The sequence below is a fragment of the Rhipicephalus microplus genome, chromosome 9, assembly GCF_043290135.1.
Source record: "Rhipicephalus microplus isolate Deutch F79 chromosome 9, USDA_Rmic, whole genome shotgun sequence".
In the NCBI taxonomy this organism is placed as follows: domain Eukaryota; kingdom Metazoa; phylum Arthropoda; class Arachnida; order Ixodida; family Ixodidae; genus Rhipicephalus; species Rhipicephalus microplus.
The window spans coordinates 24,583,074-24,609,604 of NC_134708.1; the positions used below are offsets into that span (position 1 = coordinate 24,583,074).

A 26,531-nucleotide genomic window follows, 5' to 3' on the forward strand; every position below is an offset into this window, starting at 1 on the left:
TGCTACTAATGGTCAATGAGAGACAGAAGACTCCGACTTGACACAGAGACCAGCAGCTCGCTTCTACATAGCGCGCAGGCAGCGCTTTTTTATTGTTCAACAACGCACAGGAAAAATCTCCCACAGGCGCTAACTTGGGGATCAAGATTCAGTGCCTATATATTGGGGTGGCCAGTGAACAGTTGTGCATCACGAGCAGTAGCTTTTTTTTTTTTCAATGAAGAAACTTGCAAGCGTACGTTGCCTCTGTCCGCGTCGCGAGGCATGAGAGGAAAGCGTAGGAGAGCAGGTAGAAGGAGAAGGAGTGCTCATGCGCAATGGCGATGTGAACGCCACGGGGAGGAGCAAATAGTGGGGAGGGAGAGTGAGCGTAGGTTAGCAGACGCTCCCTGTGTCGGCGTTGCGAGGCGGGAGAGGGGGACGCGTAGAAGAGGAGAGAGAGAGGTGGAGCGGACGCGCATGTGGGTGGTCACACCACACGCCGGATTGCACTCGATCCCAAGCTAAACATTGGTGTTCTTTAAGGCCTTCAACGCCCTCCTCCGAAAAAAATTCCTGGCTACAGGTCTGGGTGGTACACATTCTTGGAACGAAGTGAAAAGAGAGCGGAGACATCGGCGTTCGCCACCATCTTTCTTCGTTGTACCGCCGTCGTTCGCACCGTTCTTGCAGAAGGAGTTCGCGACCGTAGCGGAAGAGTTACGCGAGCTAACGATACGGCCGAGATATACGATTGGAAGCACTCGAGGCGGCTGAATGAAAGTAGGGCATGAAGCACGCTATAACAGAGTGCGAGCATCGTGCCGTCGCTGCTGTCACCACTTGTCAGCGACGCATGAATACACCGAGGAAGGGACACGTGGTGAAGGGACGTGGGCTGGAGAGGGACGAGGTCTGTACGGCACAACTCGTTCCCCCTCCCTCTCACATTTTCTCTCTTTTATTTTCTTTCCTCCTTCCTCTTGTCCGTTGCTTTTCGTGGCAGCGGAGACGCAATATCTCTTAACGCTGATGTTATACGGGACCTGAAAGCCGTAGATCACGGCATACGTGAATAACCGGGAAGGGGACATCGCTTAACACGCATTCACGTCGGCGTAACGTCAAGACACATCGAGATGCACACTGAACACCGGTTAAATGTGATTACGCGCACGTCTGGCGTGTAATTTCTCCCCCCCCCACGGCCGATTTCTATGCGTACCTAAGAGTATAGTTTCAGGCGTGCATGGCTTTCAGTATGAATCCGCAAGGTTAATGAAACGATTGCGAGTGAATCTGTAAACACGCTGGTATGCGTTAGAAGTTTTACCGTATTTATTTTAAGTGGTCCTTATACTTCTTGGAGATTACGGGTTATTTGGCAGAAAGAAAGCTGCATAGGTGAATGCCGATTTAACAATCTCCTATGCATTTTTTTGCGAACTGGAGGAGGAGGAGGAGGAGGAATAAATGAGGAAGGACAGGGAGGTTAGCCAGTTCTCAGACCGGCTGGCTACTCTGTACTGGAAAAGGGGGTAAGGGGGATAAAGGATGAGAGAAAAGAGACGTTGTAAAAAAAAAGAGGAGTGAGAAGGTCATCAGACGATCCACGACGCTGTTTACAGTCTGTCTCTAAGACCACTTGCCCGCAGAAAGCGCAACAACGCCCTCAATGCCTTGCGTGCAGAGGACGGTCTCGGCCAGTGTCCTAATACCCTTTCTTCCGACAATTGGCGATTGTCTATTCTACCTAAAGCTTTCGACAGTTCTTTTCTTGGCACGCTGAAGCGAGGACACTCGCAGAGAAGATGGGAGAAAGTCTCTGCGCAGCCACAGTTGTCACATGTCGGGCTGCTGACCATTTCGATTCGAAACGAATAAGCATTCGTAAAGGCCACCCCAATCCACAGACGGCACAAAAGTGCCTCCTCTGCTCTGGTTATTCCTGATGGAAGACGGAGCTGTAGGTGTGGGTCCAAATTATGAAGGTGGACGTTGGTGAATGCCGGTGAATTCCACTGAGCGAGTGTCAGTTCTCGTGCAAGTGATCGAAGCCTTGCAGCGGCGTCCGTTCTTGATAATGGTATAGCTACACAAGGGGCATCATCATGAGCAGTTCGGGCTGCTTCATCTGTACGGTCGTTTCCATCAATGCCGCAGTGGCCTGGTATCCATTGATACGCTATGTCATGTTGTTTCTCTATAGCCCGGTGATGAAGCAGTCGTATTTCAGCAATTAGCTGTTCGTTTGGTCCATGAGGATATGGTGAGGCAATGCCCTGGAGAGCTGCTTTGGAGTCGGAGAATATTGACCATGTCTGTTGCGGTTCTTTAACTAGGAACTCCAGAGCGGCACGAATGGTGGCGAGTTCTGCCGCCGTGGATGATGTCAGATGCGAGGTCCTGAACTTTATCGTGATGGATTTCTCCGGAATTACCACTGCGCCTGTTGAACTTGTTGAAGTGACCGACCCATCCGTGTAAATGTGAATGCGTCCACTGTGTTTCTCATGCAGAAACAGTAATGTTGTTTGTTTTAGGGCCAAATTTGACAAATTTTTCTTCTTTTGCATTCCCGGGATGGTTATCAGGGCTTCCAGTGGATGTAGACATCACAATGGTAATGACGGTCTTGCTGCGTGCGTGAAGTTCGTGGGAATCATCGTGCGATGTGAGGCAATAATAGAGCAGAACGCAGAGCGTGGCCTGGAAGTTGGAAGGGAGGCGAGGTGATGCGATTGAATCTGGGTGGCATGTCTTATGTGCGTTCTTAAAGCATCGACACGAATGTAGGTTGTGATAGGGTGTTCATGAGCGATTGCGACAGTCGCTGCTGAGGATGCGCATCTCGGCAGCCCGAGGCATGTTCTCAGTGCTTGAGCTTGTAATGACTGGAGGACGTGTATGTTTGTTATGCGGGCCTTGCCAAGCACAGGTAGGCTGTAGCGCATGAAGCCAAGAAAAAGTGCAGCATACAGTTGAAGCATGGCTCGTACCGATGCACCTCATGATTTTCCCGCAAGAAACCTTAGGACGTGGGTGATCATGGTCAGTTTCTTCTTCATGTAAGCGATATGAGGGCTCCAAGAGAAATCACGATCTATTATTACTCTTAGGAAACGGTGAGTCTTTTGATAGCTGATCGTGTGTTCATTAATTCTGATGCGGTATGACGTCATTGTCTTGCGCGTGAACGCAACCAGTGAGCATTTCTCATATGACAGCTCCAGTCCTCGTCCTTGAAGGTAGTTTGACGTCAGTGTAGCCGCTGTCTGAAGCCTGGCTCGTACGTGTAGACGCGTGACCCCTGATGCCCAAATGCAGATGTCGTCCGCGTATATCGACAGATGTACGGAGTGTGGCAGGACGTCAACGAGGCCGATGAGCACAAGGCTGAAAAGTATGGGGCTTAGGACCCCACCTTGAGGTACGCCGCGATAAGTATGATGTTGCCTTGTTGCGCCATCTTCTGTCTGAACGAATAAGGTTCTGTCCTTCAAATAGCTGTAGATCCATTGGTAAACGCGACCTCCCAATCCAATACTGCCCGAGGCGTCCAGGATGGTTTCATGTAGTACATTGTCGTATGCAGCCTTAATATCCAAGAAAAGTGCCGCTGATAATCTCTTTAGGCTTTTCTGCTGTTGTACAGACGAGACAAGATCAACAACATTGTCTATGGAAGACCGTCCACGTCGAAAGCCGGTCAAAGCATCGGGGTATATATTGTTATGTTCCAAGTATCACTCCAGGAGAGTCAGCACCATTCTCTCCATCACCTTTCCAAAACAGCTGGCAAGCGCGATGGGGCGATAGGAGGCCATGTCCAGAGGCGATTTGCCTGGTTTGAGCAGGGGCACAAGGCGGCTGCACTTCCACAAAGGAGGAACCAAACCATTGCTCCACGATTCATTGTACAGAGCTAGAAGGGCACGCCGAGCTGTTCGTCCTAGGTTAGCAAGGGCCATGTGACTCCATTGGGTCCAGGCGATGACGAGCGCTTGCATGCTGCCAATGCTGCCTGAAGCTCCTCTAGAGAAAACATTGTCCATCCGAGTGTCTCTGGACACCGGTGCGTTTCGTAGGTTACTCATGTTCATCCTGGACCCCTTCATTGCAACCCTTGGCACAGAAGTCTTCCGCTACATCGATTTCACGCCGGCTTTGGTGGAGAGCAAGGCATTTGAACGGACAATGCTGTTTTGACAATGTTCGTAGGCCGCGGATTATTCTCCATATTTGCGAAAGAGGTTTGTGGGGGTCGAGCGACTCGCATAGTGACTTCCATCGTAGCGATTGTAGTGCATTGATTCGACGTTGAATCTTCTTTTGTAGACGTCTCGCTTCCCTCAAGTCGTAGATGGATTTCGTGCGCCTATAACGTCGTTCGGCGCGACGACGGATTGCGCGAAGTCGCTCCAACTCCACCTCATATTTGCAAAAATCTGGCAAAGGTCCACAATTAAACGTTGCCTCTTGGATAGCGGCCTTCATTATACCTTCTAGGCTTTCAAGAGAACCTTCGTTTCTCTCGCATTGCTTCTCTGTGAATGATCTGTACTTTGACCAGTCTATCCGTGAAGCGGGCACGATTTGCGACTTGCTTAGCCCCTTGATCTTTATATAGGTGGGGATGTGGTCACTGCCATGCGTTTCATTGTCCGCAAATCACTGCACCTTGGTACTTAGGCTACTTGACACAAAAGTTAGGTCAAGACAGCTACTATATGTCAGACCCTGTAAAAACGTTAAAGTGCCGTCATTTAAACAATATAGTTGGTGGTCAGATGCAAAGGAGGACACATTTCTTCCCCGACGGTCCATCTTCTGGCTTCCCCACAGGGGGTGATGAGCGTTGAAATCACCGGTAATAATCCATGGCCCAGATGTCGCTGATATAATGGCGCTTAATCTTGCTGGGTCGAAGCGGCCTGAAGGCGAAATATATACTGCCACTAGCGTGAAGTTCACGTTCTTACGCTTAACTGTCAGGCACACGTATTGGTTGCTGTCGTCCGGTGTTACTGGATGCTCAATATATGTGAGTTCGCACCTGATGTAACAATGACCTCACTGGTTTCGTTACGGGTTGCAGATCTGAAAGCCCCGTATTTAGAAAGTCGTATAGCATTGTGAAGACGTGGTTCACAAATTACGATAATTGGAAACTGATTCTTAAAAACATATGGTCGAAAATCCGAAATGCGGTGTTTAAGACCTCGGGCATTCCATTGGAAAATTGATGCCTCTTTCACTTGTTTACGGAAGGGCTGCAGAGAAAGAGCCATGGTGTTTCTCTAGATTTGATAGCACCGGATTCAAAGCGTCCAATACTTGAAGAGCGCTGTGGGCAGCCGGAGTCTGATTATTCAGGAGTACTCGAATTGTCTTCATGAGGGTCTTAATCACGTCTATTATTTCGTTATCTTGACTGTCATGACTTACTGGCTCTGAAGTAGCTTTCAGCGGGCGATGCTGCGGCTCTACTGGCGGTGTCACTGACGGCAGCGCTGGCCACGCGTCAGGGTCAATGTTTCTTGCGTCTTTCTGAGGATGCTTGTTGTTGGCACTTGTTGATGCCTGTGGTGGTGAGTGCGTGATATGGGGTAGCGGTGTATCCCTGGCCTTGGCAGAGGATGTCCTAGGAGTTTTCCTATGGCGCGAACGCCGACGTCGCACTGTGGCAGCAGCCTCCCTGTGGGTGGAACCGTCTCTGGCCATCTGCCTCGGCGCTCGCAAATAGACGCCTGGCCTTTTTTAGGGGCGAATCTCCTTATGTCGTGGCCGGGTCTATCGCTCCGCCGTATGTATGTATGTATGCATATATGTATGTATGTAAATATGTATGTATGTATGTAAATATGTGTGTATGCATGTAAATATGTATGTATGCATGTAAATATGTGTGTATGCATGTAAATATGTGTGTATGCATGTAAATATGTGTGTATGCATGTAAATATGTGTGTATGCATGTAAATATGTGTGTATGCATGTAAATATGTGTGTATGCGTGTATGCGTGTATGCGTGTATGCGTGTATGCGTGTATGCGTGTATGTATGTATGTATGTATGTATGTATGTATGTATGCATGCACGTATGCACGCATGCATGCACGTATGCACGCATGCATGCACGTATGCACGCATGTATACACGTATGCACGCATGTATACACGTATGCACGCATGTATACACGTATGCACGCATGTATACACGTATACATGTATGTATACACGTATGTATGTATGTATGTATGTATGTATGTATGTATGTATGTATGTATGTATGTATGTATGTATGTATGTATGTATGTATGTATGTATGTATGTATGTATGTATGTATGTATGTATGTATGTATGTATGTATGTATGCACGCACGTAGCCACCGGTGGCACATACCCGCTCTAGAGCGGGTATTCGCCACAGGGGTTGCGAGGTGGGAAATGGCGGTACTTGGAGTGTTCACTAGATGGACACATGGATGGACGCATGGAGAGACGGGCGGACGCATGGATTGCCACATGGATGGTCGCGCGGATGCACGGAAGGAAGCACGGACGCTTCGCCCCACTCATCATCATTCACTCCGTGGATATGCTGCGATTTTTTTTTCACTTTTTTTGCCCACCGTGGGCAGCGGCTTTATAGTGTTTACACTGCTCGGTTGCGCACTGAACCGAAGGTCGTGGGTTCGTTCCCGGCCACGACTGTTCGGTGGAGGTGAAAGGGTAGAGGCCCGTGTACTGTGCGATGGCAGCGCTCGTAAAACACCAGGTGGTCGAAATTTGCGGAGCCCTCCGCAACGGCGTGCTTCATAATTACGTCGTGGTTTGGGCACGTAAAACCCTAAACCTTTTTTTAATTGTTCCAAGCGAAGCTTGTTATGGGTTATACGTGTACAGCCCTCCACGTCGCGTTTGTTACAAGAGCGTTTTTTGTGTGGTGTATTGAATAACAATATCAGTCAATGAGTCAATCATTTAATCAACGTGCCCATGAACAACCGTAAGGTCTTTATCCACGCGCACGCAACAATAAAACAATAAGATAAGCAATAGAGTAGAGAGAGTTTTCAGAAAAAGAAACTAAAAATGAAGAGAGCGAAAACGCACAGACAAAAAGAAATCGACGTAAAATGGGGTAAAAATAAAAAGACGCAATATCGTGGAACGGTAGTGAAAAATAATATAAAATATACACAACTATGCGGAAGGTTTCCTGATAGACAGAAATGGGAAGAATCTGTACATTGTGAAAAACTATGTTAAGATAGTGCGAAAGCTCAGATACAAAACAATGACTGTGGACTGTGAAAAACGTCAAGATCAAGAAAGGTAACGTTATAGAGACTGTTTTCTGTGAATCGTATAGTGTTGGAAGAAGTTTGCAGGCACATGAAAGGATTTATTTATTTATTTATTTATTGCTTGATTGATTGATTGATTGATTGATTGATTGATTGATTGATTGATTGATTGATTGATTGATTGATTGATTGATTGATTGATATGTAGAGTTAAACGTCCCAAAACCACCATATGATTATGAGAGACGCCGTAGTGGAGGGCTCCGGAAATTTCGACCTCCTGGGGTTCTTTAACGTGCACCCAAATCTGAGCACACGGGCCTATACAACATTTCCGCCTCCATCGGAAATACAGCCGCCGCAGCCGGGATGATTATCTCTGAAATTATCTCTGAAACATGAAAGGATGATAATCTATGGTTCACTTAGGCATAATTCGAAAATTAATCCAACTGACAGGTAAATGGCATGGTATCATACCGGGAACAAATACTGTAAAAAAAATTAACAGGTCAGCGTGACTTTGTCGGCAGTAAAACGATGGCAATGATAATCTGGCATTATTAGAAAAAGATTTAAATTCATTTCTAGCAAAACGATGGTTGTAAATGCTTATGAATTTTTTCTGGACAGGCTCAATGGTTTTACTGCTAAATTTAGCAGTACCATTCCGGATCACAGACGCATACTCATGTTGAGGAAGACGTATTGCGGTGAACAATATGTGGAAGGCTGTAGAAGAACTGAATCCTCGAGGGATTCTACAAACAAAGCTGAGAGAACGAATGCCTCGCGTGGCGGCAAGAACGTTTCTTGTTGGCAGAAAACTTTAGCATGCTGTCAAATAGAACACCAAGATCATTGATCTCATAAACATTACATAACGACGTGGTATTACCAGAGATGGAAATGGTACGATGCATGTTTTGCGAGATATAGACGCACGAATTCGGTCCTTGATACATTCAGGGAGATGTTATTGTTGCGGAATCATTCGGGGACAGAACACAGATCTGACTGCAGCAAGCAACAGTCGTTAACTAAATTAATTTCCTTAATTATGTTGATGCCATCGGCATACAAGAGAAAAGAAGAATAACGAGTTGTAAAAGAAACTCGGTTAACGTAAGTTAAAAATAAGAGTGGGCCTAATACCGACCCCTTATGGACCCTACTAGTCACTTGGGACATTTCGACTCGTGGAAGATTGATCTTGCAGTTCATTATCGTTATGCGGACGTGATGGTTGTAGGCTTCTTTCGTTTTTTTTTTAGCTCAAAATTTTCTGGTGTAGTAATTTTACACACACTTGTTCGTCAGCGCTTGTGTTGTGTGGTCATTCCAACTTCGCCCTGTTTTTGCGCTGTTTCCTCCTCAGTATCATGTACCAAATGGCCCTCAAAGACACCCTTATGTCTAACATAACCTTTTTTTTCCTTAGAGCGTAGATAACACGTCCGAAATATCAGATTCCTTAGAGCGCAGAGAACACGTCCTAATTATCGAATTTCCTGAATGAATGAGTACCGAATTAAGGATTTTCCCCCCGTATGAACAGTGAATTTAGACGCCGATATTGCGTCACGGACTGCTCAGCTCACGGGCAAGGACCCCCGTGCACTCTTGCACGTCTTCGCAATAGACGCAGGAGCCTTTCGCAATCAGCGGGGCCTTCCGCGCCCTCGCTAAGAGCCTGGCTTTCTGGCCCATTGAGGCGCGTCCTTTTCGTACGCCCGTCTTGCTTTTGTTTTCCCCGTCGCTAACGAGCCTGTTGCCGCCACTCGAGCCTCCACTTTTGCCGCCACTCGCGACGAAAGGCAGCTGGCGTATCACGCGTCGTGGCCGCTCCCACGTCTTTCGATGCGAGGTGAACGCGAGTTTCTGACGCTGCGATCGTTTAGGTACCGCTGGAGTGAACACACCCGCAGACGCAGATGCGGGATGGGGGGGAAGGTGGCGCCCCCCCCCCGGTCGTTTAAAGGGGGGTGCCGATTTCGTCCCATATCTTTCAGCAGGAGCGTACGCAGAATTTTTTAAAGCGGTATGGGGGGGGGGGGGTGGACTGAACCATACTTTGATTATGTTCGCGCATGCGTTTTCATGTGTGCGTGTATATATACGCAAGCAAAATTTTAAAATTTTGAGGGTCTTTGATTGCCCCCCCCCCCTTCCCTCACCCTCTGGTTACGCCCATGGTATACCTCCTGCCACGTCGTTTTAGGGGCGAAACACCTTAACGGGGCTGAGCTTTTACCGTTCGCGATATCTGTCACGGGTAGATCCTTGGATGTGCGACAAAAAGAAAGGTTTAACAATGAATCGTCATAATTGCGACGGAGCAATATAAAACACCTAGGAGCACAAACCTTTCACACTAGTCGCAGACTTCCACGTAAACGTTATGAACCTTAAGACCCATAGCTTCGTCGTCGACTGCGACTGTCCGCTGTCACGTATAGGTAAAAAAATCGTCGCTACAGTCGCAAGATGCGTTGTATGTGAATGAAAAAAAAAACGTTTACAATAGATGGACTACAATAATAATTTATTTATTTATTTATTTATTTATTTATTTATTTATTTATTTATTTATTTATTTATTTATTTATTTATTTATTTATTTTATTGGTATACCCTCAAGACCCAGAGGGCGTTACAGAGGGGGTGAGCGCAATATGAAAGAGGCAAAAGTTATAATAACTGCGTTGAAGAAAATACAACAAATCTGAATTGTGAAAAAATACGAAAAAAGACAAGAGCAGGCAAAGAACAGCAGCCTACAGCCACACCATAAAGTGTTTTGTAACTGCTGACTTGAACAGCCCTTCATCCTTAGTGGCAGAAACGGAGGGGGGAAGATGGTTCCAATCTCTGCTTGTCTTCGAAAGAAAAGATTGCAGAATATAGTTTGTGCGGCAAAAGGGAATGGCTACTTTATTCGGGTGGTCAACACGAGAAGAAAAATATGCAGGTTCCCCGATTAATTCCTCTCTGAGTACCTGATTATGAAAGAAAATCTTGTGGAGTAGTGACCGACGAACGATTGTTCTTCTAGTGGCCAGATGAGGAAGTTGCAGAGTAGATTTCATTAAGGTCACGCTGTCAGTACGAGCGTAGTTGTTAAGAATAAAGCAGGCTGAACGGTTTTGGACAGCTCTTAAAGCTTCAATTAACGTTGATTGAGCTGGCTCGGACTAATGTTTGGTAAAGCTGTAATTTAGGGTGTGGGGGGGGGGGGGGCTTGGAAAAAGTTTCTGCTTAGGTAACCAAGAGAGCGGTTGGCGTTGTTAATAATTTATGTAATGTCAGAATGCCACGATAGATCATTTGTTATGTAAAGACCAAGTTATTGGCAGCTACTAACCTGCTATAACTTATTTCCATATATGTGTAGTTGAAAAGTTTTGGAGTAATGGAAGAGAGTGTGATAGTCAAGCTGTTACACTTGGTTACGCTAAGATCTATTAATTATGTATTTCACCAGAGACGCTATCAAGATCAGCTTGAAGAAGCAATTTGTCGTCTTCGTTAGTTATTCTGCGGTACACAGCGTAGTCGTCTCCGAGGAAACAATACAGGACACCTACGAGCGAAAACCAGTCAGCGATTTTAACGTACACATTATGAACATCAAGACCGAGCTTTGTCATCTCTGCGCAATGCCTGATTTTACGTGTTTATGCGCATCGAGACGGCTCTGTGCTCTCCCATAGTTTGTACTCCAAATCGTTAATCACTTTTTCTGAAGACACCCGTTCCTTTCATACCCCGTTTAGATTTTACTAAATAGGGTACCTGGTACTAAAGTACCTGGTGCTTACTAAAGTACCTGGTAAAGTACCTGGTAAAGTACCTGGTGGTACTAAAGTACCTGGTAAAGTACCTGGTAAATAGTACCTGGTACTAAACATTGTTAAACACCTATTCTAAACACACTCAATTTACATTATATGGGGCTACACTCGGGTAACATACGCGAGACACAAGAAACGTTTAACAATAAACCAATATCGGTCATATATAATCGTGGTAGAACAATATGAAACACACACAAGCACAAATCATTTATACCAGCCATGGTGACTCCAACATCGACATTATGAACCGTAGGACTTAGATTCCCTCCCTCCCCCCTTCCGTCATCACTCATTTCGTGTAGATGGGTGAATTCTTTCCTCTTGAACCATGGAGCTTCAAGAAAAAAAAGAAATTACCAGCTACGTATGCCAGACATGATACTGTTGCCCTATCGCCCTCGCAAAATGTTCGTTGATCTTTGTAATAAAGTTTGGTACTGATATACAATTCCAGAAAAATGGCACTATAAAAGCGCAAGCACATATGCAGCCCGTAAGACTGGTGTATGTAAGATCTTGTCGAAAACTCGCGCTATTTTTTGTCGCTGAAGTCAGAGACTACCACCGTAGATATCGATGTCTCGGGCTCTTTGCTTCAAGCAGCATTAACTATTTGTCACTCGGAGGACGGAAAGGAGTCAGCTGTATTTTTTTGGTAGGTGACTAAGGAACGGCTGTCAGCTCTCCCATAGTAGAGTACTAAGTACTCTAAATTCTTATCTACTATTTCTAAACACGCACGGAGCTCCATGTAGAATTTGTCTCCCGGAGAGATATGCCGTTATAAGCCTCGAGTATTTCTGCTCCTCACGGGACGACTTTACGCTCTCCCATAGTAGAGTACCTAGTACTCTAAATCGTTACACCCACTTTTTCTAAACACACAGAACGCGAACTCACGCAGACTAACTGCACGTTGTGGGTGGGGCCCAAGGGACGGTTTTCTGCTCTCCCATAGTAGAGTACATCGTTCTCTAAATCGTTAACCACTTTTTTTACAGAGCGTTCAAGCCGACAGGGCCTCGTGAAGTGTTAGGCCAATGGGACGGCTTTGTGCTCTCCTATAGTAGAGTACCTATACTGGGCGACGAGTTTCTGTGGAAGCAAAGCCAAAGCTACGTAGGCGGAGCTTCTGCACATGTGTTACTACGCCAAATGGTCCGTTTCGTGCGATTTTGGTTTTGGTTTCGCAGGCACATCTAATTTGTACTTTTTTGCACCACCACCATGCAATAAATCTTTTATTTACTTGAGAGAATATAAATAAAATGTTCATTCTTCAGGGGAAAGAACACGAAGATTCTTTGAAGCGTTGAGATTTATTTCAGAAAAAAAAAAGTACGGCCGAGCAGATACTGCTTGATTGGAACAACGCAAAGCCCCAAGAAACGATTTTCTAAATTTCAGTGCATACTTCGTCGACATCGTTGTTTTTCCTCCTTTAGCGACTCAAGAACTTTCTGGAGACGCTCACGTTATCTTTCAGGGTACGCGAAGGCAACAATGGGAAGCAGAAGTTTCGGCACCGATCGGTCATGAGCGGGCGTTTGGCGTTAGTAAATCCAAGTGGGTGAAACACTGTCTTTACTCGGCCAAGAACGCTGTTTTTGCACAGTCAACAAAGTAATACACACACGCGTCTATTACCCCGGAAAAGCGCTGGGAACGACTCTCTTCGTCGACGCCGGCGGAAGCGGTGTTACGGTACGCGATATTCAGCGTTATCGTAATTATAATAGGGAGCTTTAGAATAACGTTTGCAGGCACTGCGGGCGTTGCGGGCATAGCGGGCGCCATATGAGCTTTAGATTAGCGTTTGCTCCGCCTAGGCAAAAGTCTAGGGCCTTCAATTCACCCCGACCGCAAACCCAAATTGCCCAAATGGACGTAAGCTACACACAGCACTTAACGGGCCTTGCGGGCCGCGATCGCCGCACGTTATTTCGAATTTTCTGCGGGCGGTCTGCGAACGGCGACTCGCGTTACGACGCATGCGCAGTGGCAGCGATCCCACCGCAAGGGCTCGCGGTGCGCCATTCTAAAACTCCCTAATATTAGGCCGCCGAGATACCAACCACGTATGCAACGCAATTTAGAAAAGGGGTCATTGGTTTCACGTACAGTTTCCAATCGTACTTTTTCTTCCAAGCAGCTGGTGTAATTGAGGACTGGTGGGTTGCCGGTGTCACTTTCTTTCACTTTCGCTGAAGGTATCACACGCACAGAACGGCTCGGTGATTGCATGTGCGTGACACAAAATATTTCACGACGTACTACTGTCTTCGTTTCTCTCTGCTCGATGAATATAGATCACCTAATGAACACACACTCATGCTCGCTCACAAGCTTGGATGTGAACATGCTGTAACCTATCGACGCCATCGTTGTTTACCGGGGCAGGGAAAAGGTGAAATGGCACCACGGACGGACGGACGGACGGACGGACGGACGGACGGACGGACGGACGGACGGACGGATGGATGGATGGATGGATGGATGGATGGATATGGCTATGGATATGGCTATGGATATGGCTATGGATATGGCTATGGATATGGCTATGGCTATGGCTATGGATATGGCTATGGATATGGCTATGGATATGGCTATGGATATGGCAATGGCTATACACTTTAGATTGTGCGGCGGCTAATGCCGCTTAGCCGTAGTACTTAGTGAACAAAAACTAGATTTATCTTTTTTTTCCTTTAAATGGCGAAGTTAAGCACTGGCACTTTGCAGTGAAGGATTTAATTTTCACTCGTGCCTTGATTGTAGCCACCAATCAGATAACTTCCTTCTAGTTATTTCTACCCGCTTAAAGTCGATTTTGCCCTCCCTGTCCCTAAATCCCAGTGCCGTGAAAAAAAAAACGCGCCGTCATCCTGATTTATATAGTGATGCCCTTTACAGAACATTATCAAGTGTTCGGATATTTCCTCCTCTATTCCACACACGCTGCATACCGTGTCTACCCCTTCGTATTTGACCTGATAAGTCTTGGTTCGCAATACTCCCGTTCTGGCCTCAAACCGTCGATAACTACCACGAGTTTTATCATAGATTCTTTCCTCGGCAATTTCCTGCTTAAACGTTCGATAGATCTCTAGTGCCGAATTGTTGATCATGCCAATTTTCCACTTGTCGGTCTCCGTTTTCTTCACCTTCATCTTAACCGATAATTCTTTTTGGTATGGCCCCCTGCTGTTTTCTAAGTATTTACCTGTCAATTTTCTGATTCGCTTCCTCCATTTTGTATCGAAATTCTTCATGTACATGTAGCTGAAAACCTTCATAGCCCAACGCTCCTCCCCCATTTCTCTCCATCGCTTCTCAAACTTGATCTTGCTACTAGCTTCCCTGCCCTCGAATGATGTCTATCCCATATCCTCTTGTACTACTTGATTTGGTATATTCACGTTAGCTCCTAAAGCAAGCTTACCTATTTCACGTTGTTTAATTTCTAATCTTGCTTAAACCTCCGATCTCATGCACAAGACCGAATTGCCGAAAGTCTGACCAGGAACCAAGACACCTTTCCGAATTCCTCTCACAACATCATGCCTATTGTAATTCCACAGTGCCCTATTTTTCATCCCCGCTGCATTCCTTTTCCCTTTAGTCGTTACGTATATTTGATGTTCCCATAGGTACTCAGTCTCATTGCTTATCCATACGCCCAGATATTTGTATTTATCTGTTATCTCTAGCGTGACCTCCTGTATCTTAAGTTCACTACCTTCATTATGAGTAAAAATCATGACTGCTGATTTTTTATTACTGTATCTCAAATCTAACTTATCTCCCTCATTACCCCAGATGTCCATCAGTCTAAGCAAATCTGTTCTGTGTGGTTCAAAGGACGCCTATTTCGTTTGATCTCAATTTTTTTTTCTTGTTCAACTCTATTCAAGTCGACAGGCACGGGCAACAGCATACACAAGAACTCAAAGCAGGGGTTGGGGGGGTGGGGGGGGGGGGATCTTCAAAGAAGCACATTAATACTTACACTGCTCAATAGTAATGCACAAGCTGGCAACTCTTCAACCATCGTCAGTACATATTTCAGTGTACGCGGATGATATTTTCCTCCGGTCATCAGAGAACGAATGCAGGGAAGTGCAGGATCTGCTTCAGGAAGGCATAGATATAACTGTGCCTTTTCTTTGGGTGTGTCTAGAAATTTACTACCTCGATGATGGGAAAGCCGGCTCTAAGTAGCCTACCTTTGAATATTGTTTTCTCAGTTGTAATTATCAATGAGAATGCTATCATCGTCATAAACACGTATGTGCCGCAGAAAATTTGTGCTAATCCTACTTCACACAACCTCAACTAAAAAGATGAAGACAGCGTCAGTTAGCCCAAAGAATATCGTGCCAGTTACAATGTAACACCACTTTGACGTAATACTCCGGGCTTAGAAGAGCGCTACTACTACCTCAAAAGCCTAATAAATAGTGTTTTACATACATAGCAGCGACACCAAGTATCAGAAAGACTGCAACACATAGAAATGCGTTAGATTTGTGAAGGGAACGATAGCTTCGCTGTTCTATCTGTTTAGCAAAGCAGGGATGGTTGAACTTTTTTGCCATAATGGCGGCCATCTTCTTGATTCGCAGAACTCGAAAATTATCTCTATTATACCCGGTAAGCTGAGAACGAAAGGCAGGCCGTTCACAGAAGCATGTCATTTTTTTTTAATTTTTGTTTGTGAATTCATTGCGGTCCTTGTCTCTTCTCGGAGTTCGAACAACGGGAATGGAAGAGCGTATACACGGCTGCAGTGAAGGTAAACTAATGAGATATGGGGAAATACATTCGATTTTGTTACGCCACATCTACGGTTTTAGTGCGGAATATTGTAAAATGTCCCTTTGATCTTTTTTTCTCCTTTCAACAATGAATGGAGCAAAGAAATGTAAACTTAAGGGCTCGCAAATTTCTTTGCCAGGCACAACAATAATGAGAACTAGCAAACAAAGATGCCGAAAAAAGTATAGAAGTATTATAGGAAGTAATTGTTATTGGATTGGGAGCGCCGTGAAGGGCTCCGCATCACGCGCGTTCACGCGGCATACATTATAAAATTGTTTATAAATGTTCTAGTGTATATCCCAGTGCCGGAAAAAAAACGCGTCGTCATCCTGCTTTATATATTGAGGAGATTTGATGAAGATCACCGCACTCTCCAGCGTGCCTTGAATAGACTCGATGACCGGTCATTTAATGAAGCAAAGATCTTAGGAGCCTGGTCGCGCAGCGCATCAGCACAGAAAGCCACACGAGCCCTCCTGAGATACTTGACAGCAACGTCATTGAGGGACCGCCTGTGAAACTCGGCATTGTGTGTGTGATGTGACATGTGTCTATCCTTCTGTCACAGAACGAGCGCTCAAAAAGGGCGCGCCGCCAAATTCTCGCGACGAACCGCCGGAGTGACGCCGCGAGGTCAACGAAAAAGAAAGAAAAAGAAAACAAACATCTAAAGGCTCCCCGGGCGCGCGAGCCTCTCCTCTCGGAAGCGTGGCTTCGCCGACGAACCTCCTCACCCCACATCGGCGGCCGAGCAAGCCCGCAAAATTTCTAGAACGAAAGAAGCGTGGTCACGCCGAGTTGAGTCATCCGCCGCGGAGGGCATCCCAACCGTCTCGCCCTCTCCCCAGCCTTCGCTGCGTATCGCGCCGACGAAAGGACGAGAAATTTCTGGAGTCTCGCGCGGAAGGTATTTTTTCGAGCAGCCGAGACGAGAGAGCAGGAGAAGACGGAAGTTAACGCCAGAGCGCGTAGGGATTCCGCCGTGTAGTCGGCGAAGCTTTTGTCCGTAGCGACAAAGCAGGAGAAGAAGAAGATGATTTCCACCTGAGGGGTGACGACTCGAGCTACAGGCAAGAGCGTGTGTTTACCGCTATCGAGCGGAGACGCGTGGCAACAGCTGCATGTGTGAAGCCGACGTGGTTCCGGCGAAGAAGTTTGAAGCTTGGAGAGTGGCCATTTGAAGACGCGAGGTTTCCTGGAAGAGAAACTTCGGCGAGGTTTCCTGGAAGACAAAACTTCAGGGGCAGCGGAACGACAACAACGCTGGACTTTGAGTGAGTGATTCTCGGAAGAGTATCATCCAGACGTTTGTTCCAAGAACTTTGGACTGAATAGGTTTTCTATCTCTTTAGTCTTTAAGTGTCTTGGTTGTTCAATGCATGCGACTGCATTGTAGTGCGTATTGTTGTCTGTGTCCGTTGTTTCGAGAGTGGCTGATTGTACTGTGTAGTACGTTGTTTGATTGGTGACATATTGTATGCAACAATTGTGGAGTGTGCATTTTTGTGTATTGTTTTCGATCTGCCATTATTGAGAATATAATTTGTTTGTTTAACAACTCTCGGCTTTGACTTGTTCTTTGGGCCACAGCCGGCGTCCGCTGGCGCACCAAAAAGGACCACTTCTAAACTGTCCACGCTTTCGTGGTGTGGTTCGGGGGGCCGATACTTCGGCCCTTGGAATTAGCCCGGCGATTGCCTCCCGAATTAACGGGACCTGTGTGACACCTTCTCTCTCTCTTTTAGATGCGGAGCATCTAATACTCGAGGCTTGTAGTGCGGCGCCGTCCGCAAGCTTCCTCCTCCTTCTTCCACCATCTGTGCATCCCTTCCTCCTCTACACACCGCGCGCGCTTCACTCCTCCATCTGTGCACCCTTCCTCCTCTACACACCGCGTGCGCTTCTCCTCTTTACGAACATTCACTAGCTGTATAATGTAGCGCGCACGCGCCGTCACGCTTCGAGAACATCGGCAGCTGACGCGCGCGCATGCGCCGTCGCGCTTCGAAAACATCGGCAGCTGACGCGCGCGCATGCGCCGTTGCGCTTCTCCCCCTTCTCGAACATTCGACAGCTGACAGTGCATGCGCCGTCGCGCTGTATATATACTCAAGGTCGGTGCTCGCTCGCTCAGTTGCCGCTCGTCGGTTGGTTTGTACGGCGCGTCGACGTCCGAGGTCGCAATGATCGGCGTCCCTTCGACCAGCGCCGGCCAAAGTGGCATCTAAAAGCCATCGTGCTCAAAGTTCGTCGCAATAAATAAACACCGCCCTTTCGCATACGTGTCGTACGTGTTCACTCATTTAACACCCCTCCTACAACCACGTTAACCAATTTAGCCAGCGACTCAAGTAAGTCGCAATATAACACCCCATTTCACAACCACGTTAACCAATTTAGCCATCGACCCAAGTAAGTCGCACTTTAACACCCCGTTAACCAATTATATGCTCCGCATCCTCCTCAGTGTTCCCCCGAGGGAAGCTGCGGGTAATTTTTACTCCCCTCTCCCCCTCCCCATGTGTAGGGTAGCAAACTGGATGCATAGTCTAGTCAACCTCCCTACCTATCCTACATTCCTTCTTTCTCTCTCTCTCTCTCTCTCTCTCTCTCTCTCTAGTGTATATCTACCTTTGATATTCTGTAGATGTGCATGTCTCTAGACAAACCTACCTCGCTCATTATTCCGCGTCACAAATTTTGTGTCGGTGCTCCATTAAGCGCCTGACGTGTACCGCGCAGCCGCAGCAGCGCCACAGAAGACAGCGGATGCCACGGGATGCCAACCTCTGCCGGCAGCGCTGCTGACGGAGCGAGCGGTGCCCACAGAGCGAGCGGCGGCGGCGGTGGCACAGCCAGCGGTGTCCACGGAGCGAGCGGCGGCACAGCCAGCGGTTCCCACAGAGCGAGCGGCGGCACAGCCAGCGGTTCCCACAGAGCGAGCGGCGGCGGCACAGCCAGCGGCGTGCGCGTCGTGTCGGCGCTGGTGGCGGCCGCCGCGCTGCTCGGCTGCGCCCTGGCTGACGTGGACTTCGACGTGGCCTCGTCGTTCGAGAACGACCGATCGCTCGTCGCCACCGTCCACAACCTGGCCCTGTTCAAGCCGCGGGCCAAGCACTGCATCAAGAACGTCATCAACTATCGAGACGCACCGCCGGACCGCAGAGGACGTTTCCACATACTGCTGGGCCGTAAGCACACGCACACACACACTGTCTGCTCAAGCTGCGCCGTGCTTTGTTGGTTGTTAGCTGCGGGATATAAGCGCCATTTCCCAATCTCACGTAGCTATGACAGCTGCGATTACCGCTTTTGTTACAATAAGAACCGCGTGGGCACTCGAGGCACGTTTTCGCCGTCTACTTGATGTCCCAAGTATAGTTCGAATGCAAACCAGAGGCGTGTACAGCTTTCCCGATGAGCGCGAACCACATGATGCGGTCCTGCGATCTGTGTTCTTAAATAAATAAAAATAAAAAATAAATATATATTTAATACTGCAGACCCTTACATCCAAGCAGGTAGGTAGTTTCAAAATGACATCGTTGATACAGAAAGTGACATCCCAAATTCTTTGGGGTGGGTGTGCGATACAATCATAGCAAACAAAGAAAGCGACATGTAAAACTCTTTCGTAATTAATGTGAATAACACGCGTATTGAACAAAAAAAAACATTCTGCATGTTCATTTTTCATTCTGTCACGCGAATACTGTAAGAATACAATAAATTTCCAACCAAAAACATCATTTTCACTCTTCAGGCCAGCAAAATAATGAATGCATATGCATGCAATAAAAAGTATACATACAAGAAAACAAAAACACTGCATTAAAATATCTGAAGCATGAATTCACGAGGCAATGCTATTTTGGAGCGAAGAGAAATGGATAGTATGAGGATGCCTGAGTTATCTCATTCCGGTCTGAGGCCTTGGGTGAAAAATTGAATACTTATAAGCGTCTGTTGTGTTAAGTTGTTAAAGATTTAGCGGGATGGTTCCTTGTGGGTCGGCTTGATAAGTGTGTCAGGTACGGAGATGGGTTAATCGCAAGTTTGCGGTTGAGAAGAAGAGAAAGAATGAAGTGATGTGATAAAATCGGTCGATTTAAAATTCATCCGATAGGCCATCCATTTGTTAAACATACTCTAGGCATCCTAGGCTTATCATAAACGTACCTGCATTTTGACCTCGAGCAACTTGCGTAACTTGTATGCCTTAACAGCCTATATTTTCTATCTCTCCATTTTATGAAGGTATTTTCTGCCGGGGTCTACCATGGCTCCGCTGACGTACTTCCGTCACGGATATGACGCTGTAAAATGAGTTCCAATAGATTGCCAAGAAAAAAGAGAAAAGAAACATTTATGTTGCGGGGTTTTGAACCATCGACCTCTAAATGCACAGCGCGCGACGCTAATCACTAGGCCACATAGCGTTTTTTTTTCTTTATTGTCTAGGCCACAGAGCGTACGTTGTTAAGGGAGCTAACGACAAGTCATTTATATACACCATGTACCTTCGAGGGTCCTCATAGCTCAGCAACTTTAGCACACTTTATTCATAAGTAGCGAGACGCGCGCGTTGGGTAAAGCCTTTAGCGTTAGGCGCACCAGCTCTAAAAGTCGTCGCACCGCGCCAGCCCAGCCCACACGTTGCTATGCGCGCGCGTACCTCCACATGGCGTGGTCAAAGTGCGTGAAGATGCCATCTTACATGGTCGCTGACTAGCATGCGCGCTTATCACGGTATTCGGGTGCTTTGTACCCTTGTGCTTCCATCCCCTAGTTTGCTTTAAAGCCACAGTGGTTAAATGAAGCACGAAAGTCACTTCGCTCGCTGCCGCGGCCGCGTTTGCGAAAGGAGCACGCTGCTCACACTCGAAGACGCAAGAACTGTTACAGCGGTTCGCGTTCGTCTTGTGTATACTTGTGTGTTCGTTTCTTGTGCACTTCTTTCTGTTTGAGCAGCGTGCTTTAAGTGTCGAGCTGTGACAGGTATCCGCGCTCGTCCTATGTATGCTCATTTCGTGCATGCTTTCTGTTTGTGGTGCGCGCGGCAAATTTCACGCTGATTGCCGTTCTTTGCTTGGCATTGCAATTTGCTGCTATAGTATTCATTCATTTCCCCTTAAGACGAAACAATGCAAAATGAACGCACAACTTCCTCTGCTAAGACACCTTTCACTTCCGTGTTATATACAGATTCTCAAAAAGAGAAATCAGCCACGTATTTTTTTTTTTTTGTTTCTTAGGCACGGGATGTTACTGGGTAAAGATGTGCAAAACCCCGTATTTTTTAGGGCTAAAACACGAAAAATATGCATTATATATAGGATGTTCAATGTGTATAAAGCTGCATTTTCTTTTTGTGGGGTGTCCAGAACAGTGTTATATCCGTTACTTATGTTATATCGGTTGTGTAGTTGGACACATCAAGCTAAACACTGCCTGTTGGTTTTAGGTTTGTAGAATTCCGGCCTGGCGGGCATCTCGCCTAATGTTGAGTGCTTTCCGATCTGATGCATTCAGGTATGGTGGAGTACGTGGACCAAATTAACGAGAATAACTACAGGACAAAGATCAGGTTGCTGGCGAGAAGCGGCAGCATGCTCCACAACAAGTTCAGCGATGGTAAGTACGTGGCATATCCAAAACAGCTTTTTCGGCACAAAAAGTTCAGCGAGTGCCACAACGATCCACGCTGGTCGTAATCTTTCGATGATCTCAAGTAATTTCCGTTGTTTATCCTCACATCTAACTAGCTTTTATGGAAACCTATGCTCCGATATCACCTCACTCAATGTAACCCTTAACTTGGACCAGAATAAGACATTCCTGTTTTTTTTTTTAACTTTTAGAGGACTTTCATGAATTTCGGAAAACCGAAAGGTTTTTCAAAATTCATGACCGGAACTATTTAAAAGAGAAACAAGAATACCACTGGTTGCTCGGGCCACGAAATATTCCCACGGTCCCTTAACGCATTCGCCTAAGACTGTGCAAAAGCTAAAGCCGTCATGTTTTTCTTCTAAGCCGAGAGTATGTCTCCCCCACCAAAGCATTCTGCACCTAACATGCTTTTTTGCACAGCCTCCGATATTGGAAGCATTGCAAGCTTTCTGCACCTGCCCTGGTTTCGGGTTGCCTCCGTGATCGGTCCAACTTTACCCAATCGACTATGTGATGACGTCTATCATGTGACGTCACGTCGGGTAATCCCCCGTGACTTGATAATGGCGTAATCGAATTGGGTAATCAGTGGCATCGTGACGACAACACTTGTCACCAAATGACATCGGGATTTTTCTATACGTCACTATAGTGTTCCCGTAGACGGTCATTTTTCGAGCTTGATGAGGCATCTAAACCTTTCGCGTTTATGTTAACACTGTCTAAACGGGCGAACGGGGAAAGTGCTTAACAGCGCAAACGACAGGAGGGGGATAGAAGAGACGGGAGACGAAGCGGACAGGGTCGTATCCAAAAATATTTCTGGGAAATGGGGGGGGGGGGGGGGAGTCAACCATACATATGGTCGTGCGTGCGTTTGTGTGTGTGCGTGTATATAGTGCCACTAGTACAACTTCTGAAACTATTATTTCCACAGATGCTGGCATGCTTGTACGTGCCGCTGTTCAGAAGAGGACAAAGATGCGCGTGCAGAAAAAAACAGTAGTCGTACTGCCGTTGTTCGAATCAGTTTGACGTCCTTGTGTGCCATTATCAGCAGGTTACAGTTACGTTGTAACGTGACAATAGTATCTACACTTACAAAATGGAAAACTTTAGGGGATTTTGATCCCCCCCCCCCCTTCCAGGCTACCCTACGGTAGCAGGGCCCACAACACGCTTTCGAGCCCCTTGTCCGTGCCTGCGCTGCTCGTGGTGGCTCGGAAACGTGAAGATTCCCACTTCGCGCACCGTCCAGCCGTAGCCGAGGTGTCGTAAATCACGCGCGAAGCCGACGGGCGGCCCCACATCGTCGATTCACGGAATCGCGCGGCATGCACTCGTTTCTCCTCCTCTCCTACGCCATCTCTGTGCTCGCTGCATACCTCCCGTTGCACGCGCAGCTGCTACTGCCGTTTATGCTAATGTTACTGCCATACGCCCGTGCGGCGAAAATCATGCCACCACCGACCGCGCTTGTATTCTGCTAAAGACACGAAGACAGCTTGGGGGGGGGGGGGGGGCTAATTGGTTAATAAGCACACCCATACGGGCGTCACGCGGGAACTCTTGGAAGACGCCCGATAGATTGCACGACTGACGGTTGTCTCCTCCGTGATGTGCTCTCCTAGAAGACCGCTGATTGATTGATAGATTGATTGATATGTGGGGTTTAACGTCACAAAACCACAATGTGATTACGAGAGACGCCGTAGTGGAGGGCTCCGGAAATTTCGACCACCTGGGGTTCTTTAACGTGCACCCAAATCTGAGCACACGGGCCTACAACATTTCCGCCTCCATCGGAAATGCAGCCGCCGCAGCCGGGATTCGAGCCCGCGACCTGCGGGTCAGTAGCCGAGTACCTTAGCCACTAGACCACCGCGGCGGGGCACTAGAAGACCGCTGGCTAATCGAAGTCCCGTCCGTGAACTTCTCTAACAGTCTTCCAATATTTCCTTTTCTCTCTATCTTTCAGTCCCACCTTATCCACCCCCTTGCGAACCAGTGCTGAGGTGTCCTGCTTAGCTAGAGACAATAGCGGGGTTCAGTTTTAAAAACGACCGTCTTTCTTGGGGACCTTCGACGCAAAAATTTGGTCTGTCAGTCTATCTGTTCGTCTATCTGTACATATGCCTGTTTGTGTCCACCCTTAACGGTACCCTTAACTGCACCAGACGATAGCCCAAACGGCCGACCCCGTCCGCAGTGCCCACCAATATTGCTCAAAGTCCAGCGTTCTTACTTGTGCGATTGTCAATTAAAAAGCAATTATTGCGCATAACTAAGGCACCATAAAAAACGTCAATATTCTATATGTGTGTCTCTTACTAGATAAAGGCATGCATGAGTATTTATCACGTTGCGCTGACTATGCATCGCTTGCACGAAAAGGCAAGTGTTTCCAACGCTTTGCTAAGACGACACGGTGGCGGCACCTACCCGTCGCCTTGCGTTCTACACATTATCACCTCCGAGACGGGCGCGCTGGGCGCGCACGCTTCGTTTTTCGAGATAACTGCCAGATAGCGCTCATGTCTCACGTGTGACGTGACTTGATGCGCTCGTTCGCCTCCGCTGCACGCTCTAGGCACTCAAACGCAGCACCTCCAGAATACCATTCACCGATTTTCTTACGCAAAACATAAATAAACGTTTCGTTCACTCTCTCCAGACGCAAGACTATTGTCTTTCGACGACATTTGCAGTGTAACATGCCAATAAGGGGCCAATATTTTTCTTCCCTTTCTCTTTTAAAATCATTTCCCACCCCCCACCCCCCGGGCACTTTTGACCGCGATCAGTGGAGATCGAAGTAGTCGTGTCCTCCCAGTCGCGATATCGCTCCCTGATCACGACAATGGATGTGACGTCGGCCCCAAACTCGAATCGCATTAGGTTGGACTGTGTAACAGCGATCATTGTCGATTGCGATCGAAAAATGCTATCTGAATCAGCGTCCATAGCAATTGACAGTTTCGTGTGCGAGTATATATACTGCAACCGGTGACACTGTGCCGTTTAGGCCCAGCTGATTTGCTACAGCATCGAACGCGTTACCCAAAGGTTGTAAGTTTGAACCGTGTATCAATGACAAGTAGTTCTTTCATTCACTTTAAAGGGACATTAAAATGAAATAATGAGTCGTTTTATAGTGATAAATTGTAGTCTGAGAACCCTAATGTCGTTAATTTTAGAATCATAGATATATGGAACATTCTAACCCCAGACATCATCTTTAACATCAGCCATGCATAATTTCAAGAACTCCGTTGAGTCACACTTCGTAAATACTACTTAACCTGTTTCTTTTTCTCACTCCTCATGTAAAACCCTTGATTGATTTGTGGGGTTTAACGTCCCAAAACCACCATATGATTATGAGAGACGCCGTAGTGGAGGGCTCCGGAAATTTTGACCACCTGGGGTTCTTTAACGTGCACCCAAATCTGAGCACACGGGCCTACAACATTTCCGCCTCCATCGGAAATGCAGCCGCCGCAGCCGGGATTCGAACCCGCGACCTGCGGGTCAGCAGCCGAGTACCTTAGCCACTAGACCACCACGGCGGGGCTCATGTAAAACCCTGTGATGTGTACAGGGTCCTTGAGGTATTTTCAATAAATAAAGTAAATTAATTAATACAGGAGGAAATCGACGTGAAAGTTTCAGATTTCGATATCCCGCCGCAACCTCCAGGAGTGACGCCACGAATTTCAAACTGTATATTCTTCTTCTTTAGGCTGCATTGACACAACTTAATTTTCTGCAACTTGGTACGTAAATTCTATGACTCCCTCGGAGAAAATCGTTCACTTAATATTTGCTCATTAAGAGCTACGTAGAACCTAGTAGACGCCGTGAAAATATGTGCCGTAGGCGTTTGGTGTGCTAATTTAGAGATGGTGTCACCACCCACTTTTTCTTTCTGCGCACTTTCTCGATCACTAAGCGCGTTCTCACGTCAAGAGTGGCGATTTTCAAATAGATACAAAGCAATTTATAAATTTCAGAAAAAAAATGATTTTGTGTCTTCAGCGCGTAACTTTAATTTATATTTATTTATGGCACGATGAAGTCACTGCAGTTAAAACCTGCAACCAACCCGTGAGTGAAGAACGTGGGAGGACAAACATTGCTGGAGCAACGTTTAATGGTCCTTTGCTTCTTTGATGCGATGTGTTTCGCTTAGATTGCGGTGCAAGATGAGGTAATGCTGCATACGAATGTTTTAATATATTAAACAAACGTTTTAGGGACCCTTTAATGAAACTATATATATATATATATATATATATATATATATATATATATATATATATATATATATATATATATATATATATATATATATATATATATATATATATATATATATATATATAATTGTCTACATGTTGTCTACAGCACAATGCGTCCGCTTTGTTCGAAAACGATTTCACAACAGCGAAGATTTTTATTTTATAGTTTATCCGTTATTCTAACAATAATGTTCGCGGTTTAACGTCATAAGAAACACGCCGTAGTTGAGAGCTTCAGAAATTGCAACTTTCGGGTGAGTGCCGAGCCCCGTGACCACTACCGAGAGGGGCTGAGACAATCTACGCTCTTTTAGGTAGCCCGAATTCACTCTCAAAAATAAAGGTCGGCATGTTCACTAACTAAATACTAACCATTCACTTGTCACATAAACCACTATAGCCTCTTAGTAAGGGAAGGTAGTAAAATGCAGGTTACTGAAATTTACTACCTAGTTAGTAATTGAATAGTGCTGACTCGAGTGGTTTGTTCATTACGAAATTGTAAGTAGCCCCTTCCCCCTCAAAATTCAGGTTTACGCCTATATTGTTAAATGTCCGTGTTCGTTGCCATATTGAATGATTCTAT

The 26,531-nt window shown here is 46.5% G+C and overlaps 1 protein-coding gene across 1 annotated transcript in view; it reads left to right on the forward strand.

Moving 5' to 3' along the window:
- The window catches only part of LOC119164930 (uncharacterized), a 108,502-nt gene that overhangs the window by 73,705 nt on the left and 8,266 nt on the right, over positions 1-26,531 (forward strand). Inside the window, exons 2-3 of the mRNA XM_037417130.2 lie at positions 18,714-19,162; positions 21,504-21,605. Of these exons, the coding sequence (XP_037273027.2) occupies positions 18,751-19,162; positions 21,504-21,605 (514 nt within the window). The 5' untranslated portion in view covers positions 18,714-18,750. The remainder of the gene's footprint in view (positions 1-18,713; positions 19,163-21,503; positions 21,606-26,531) is intronic.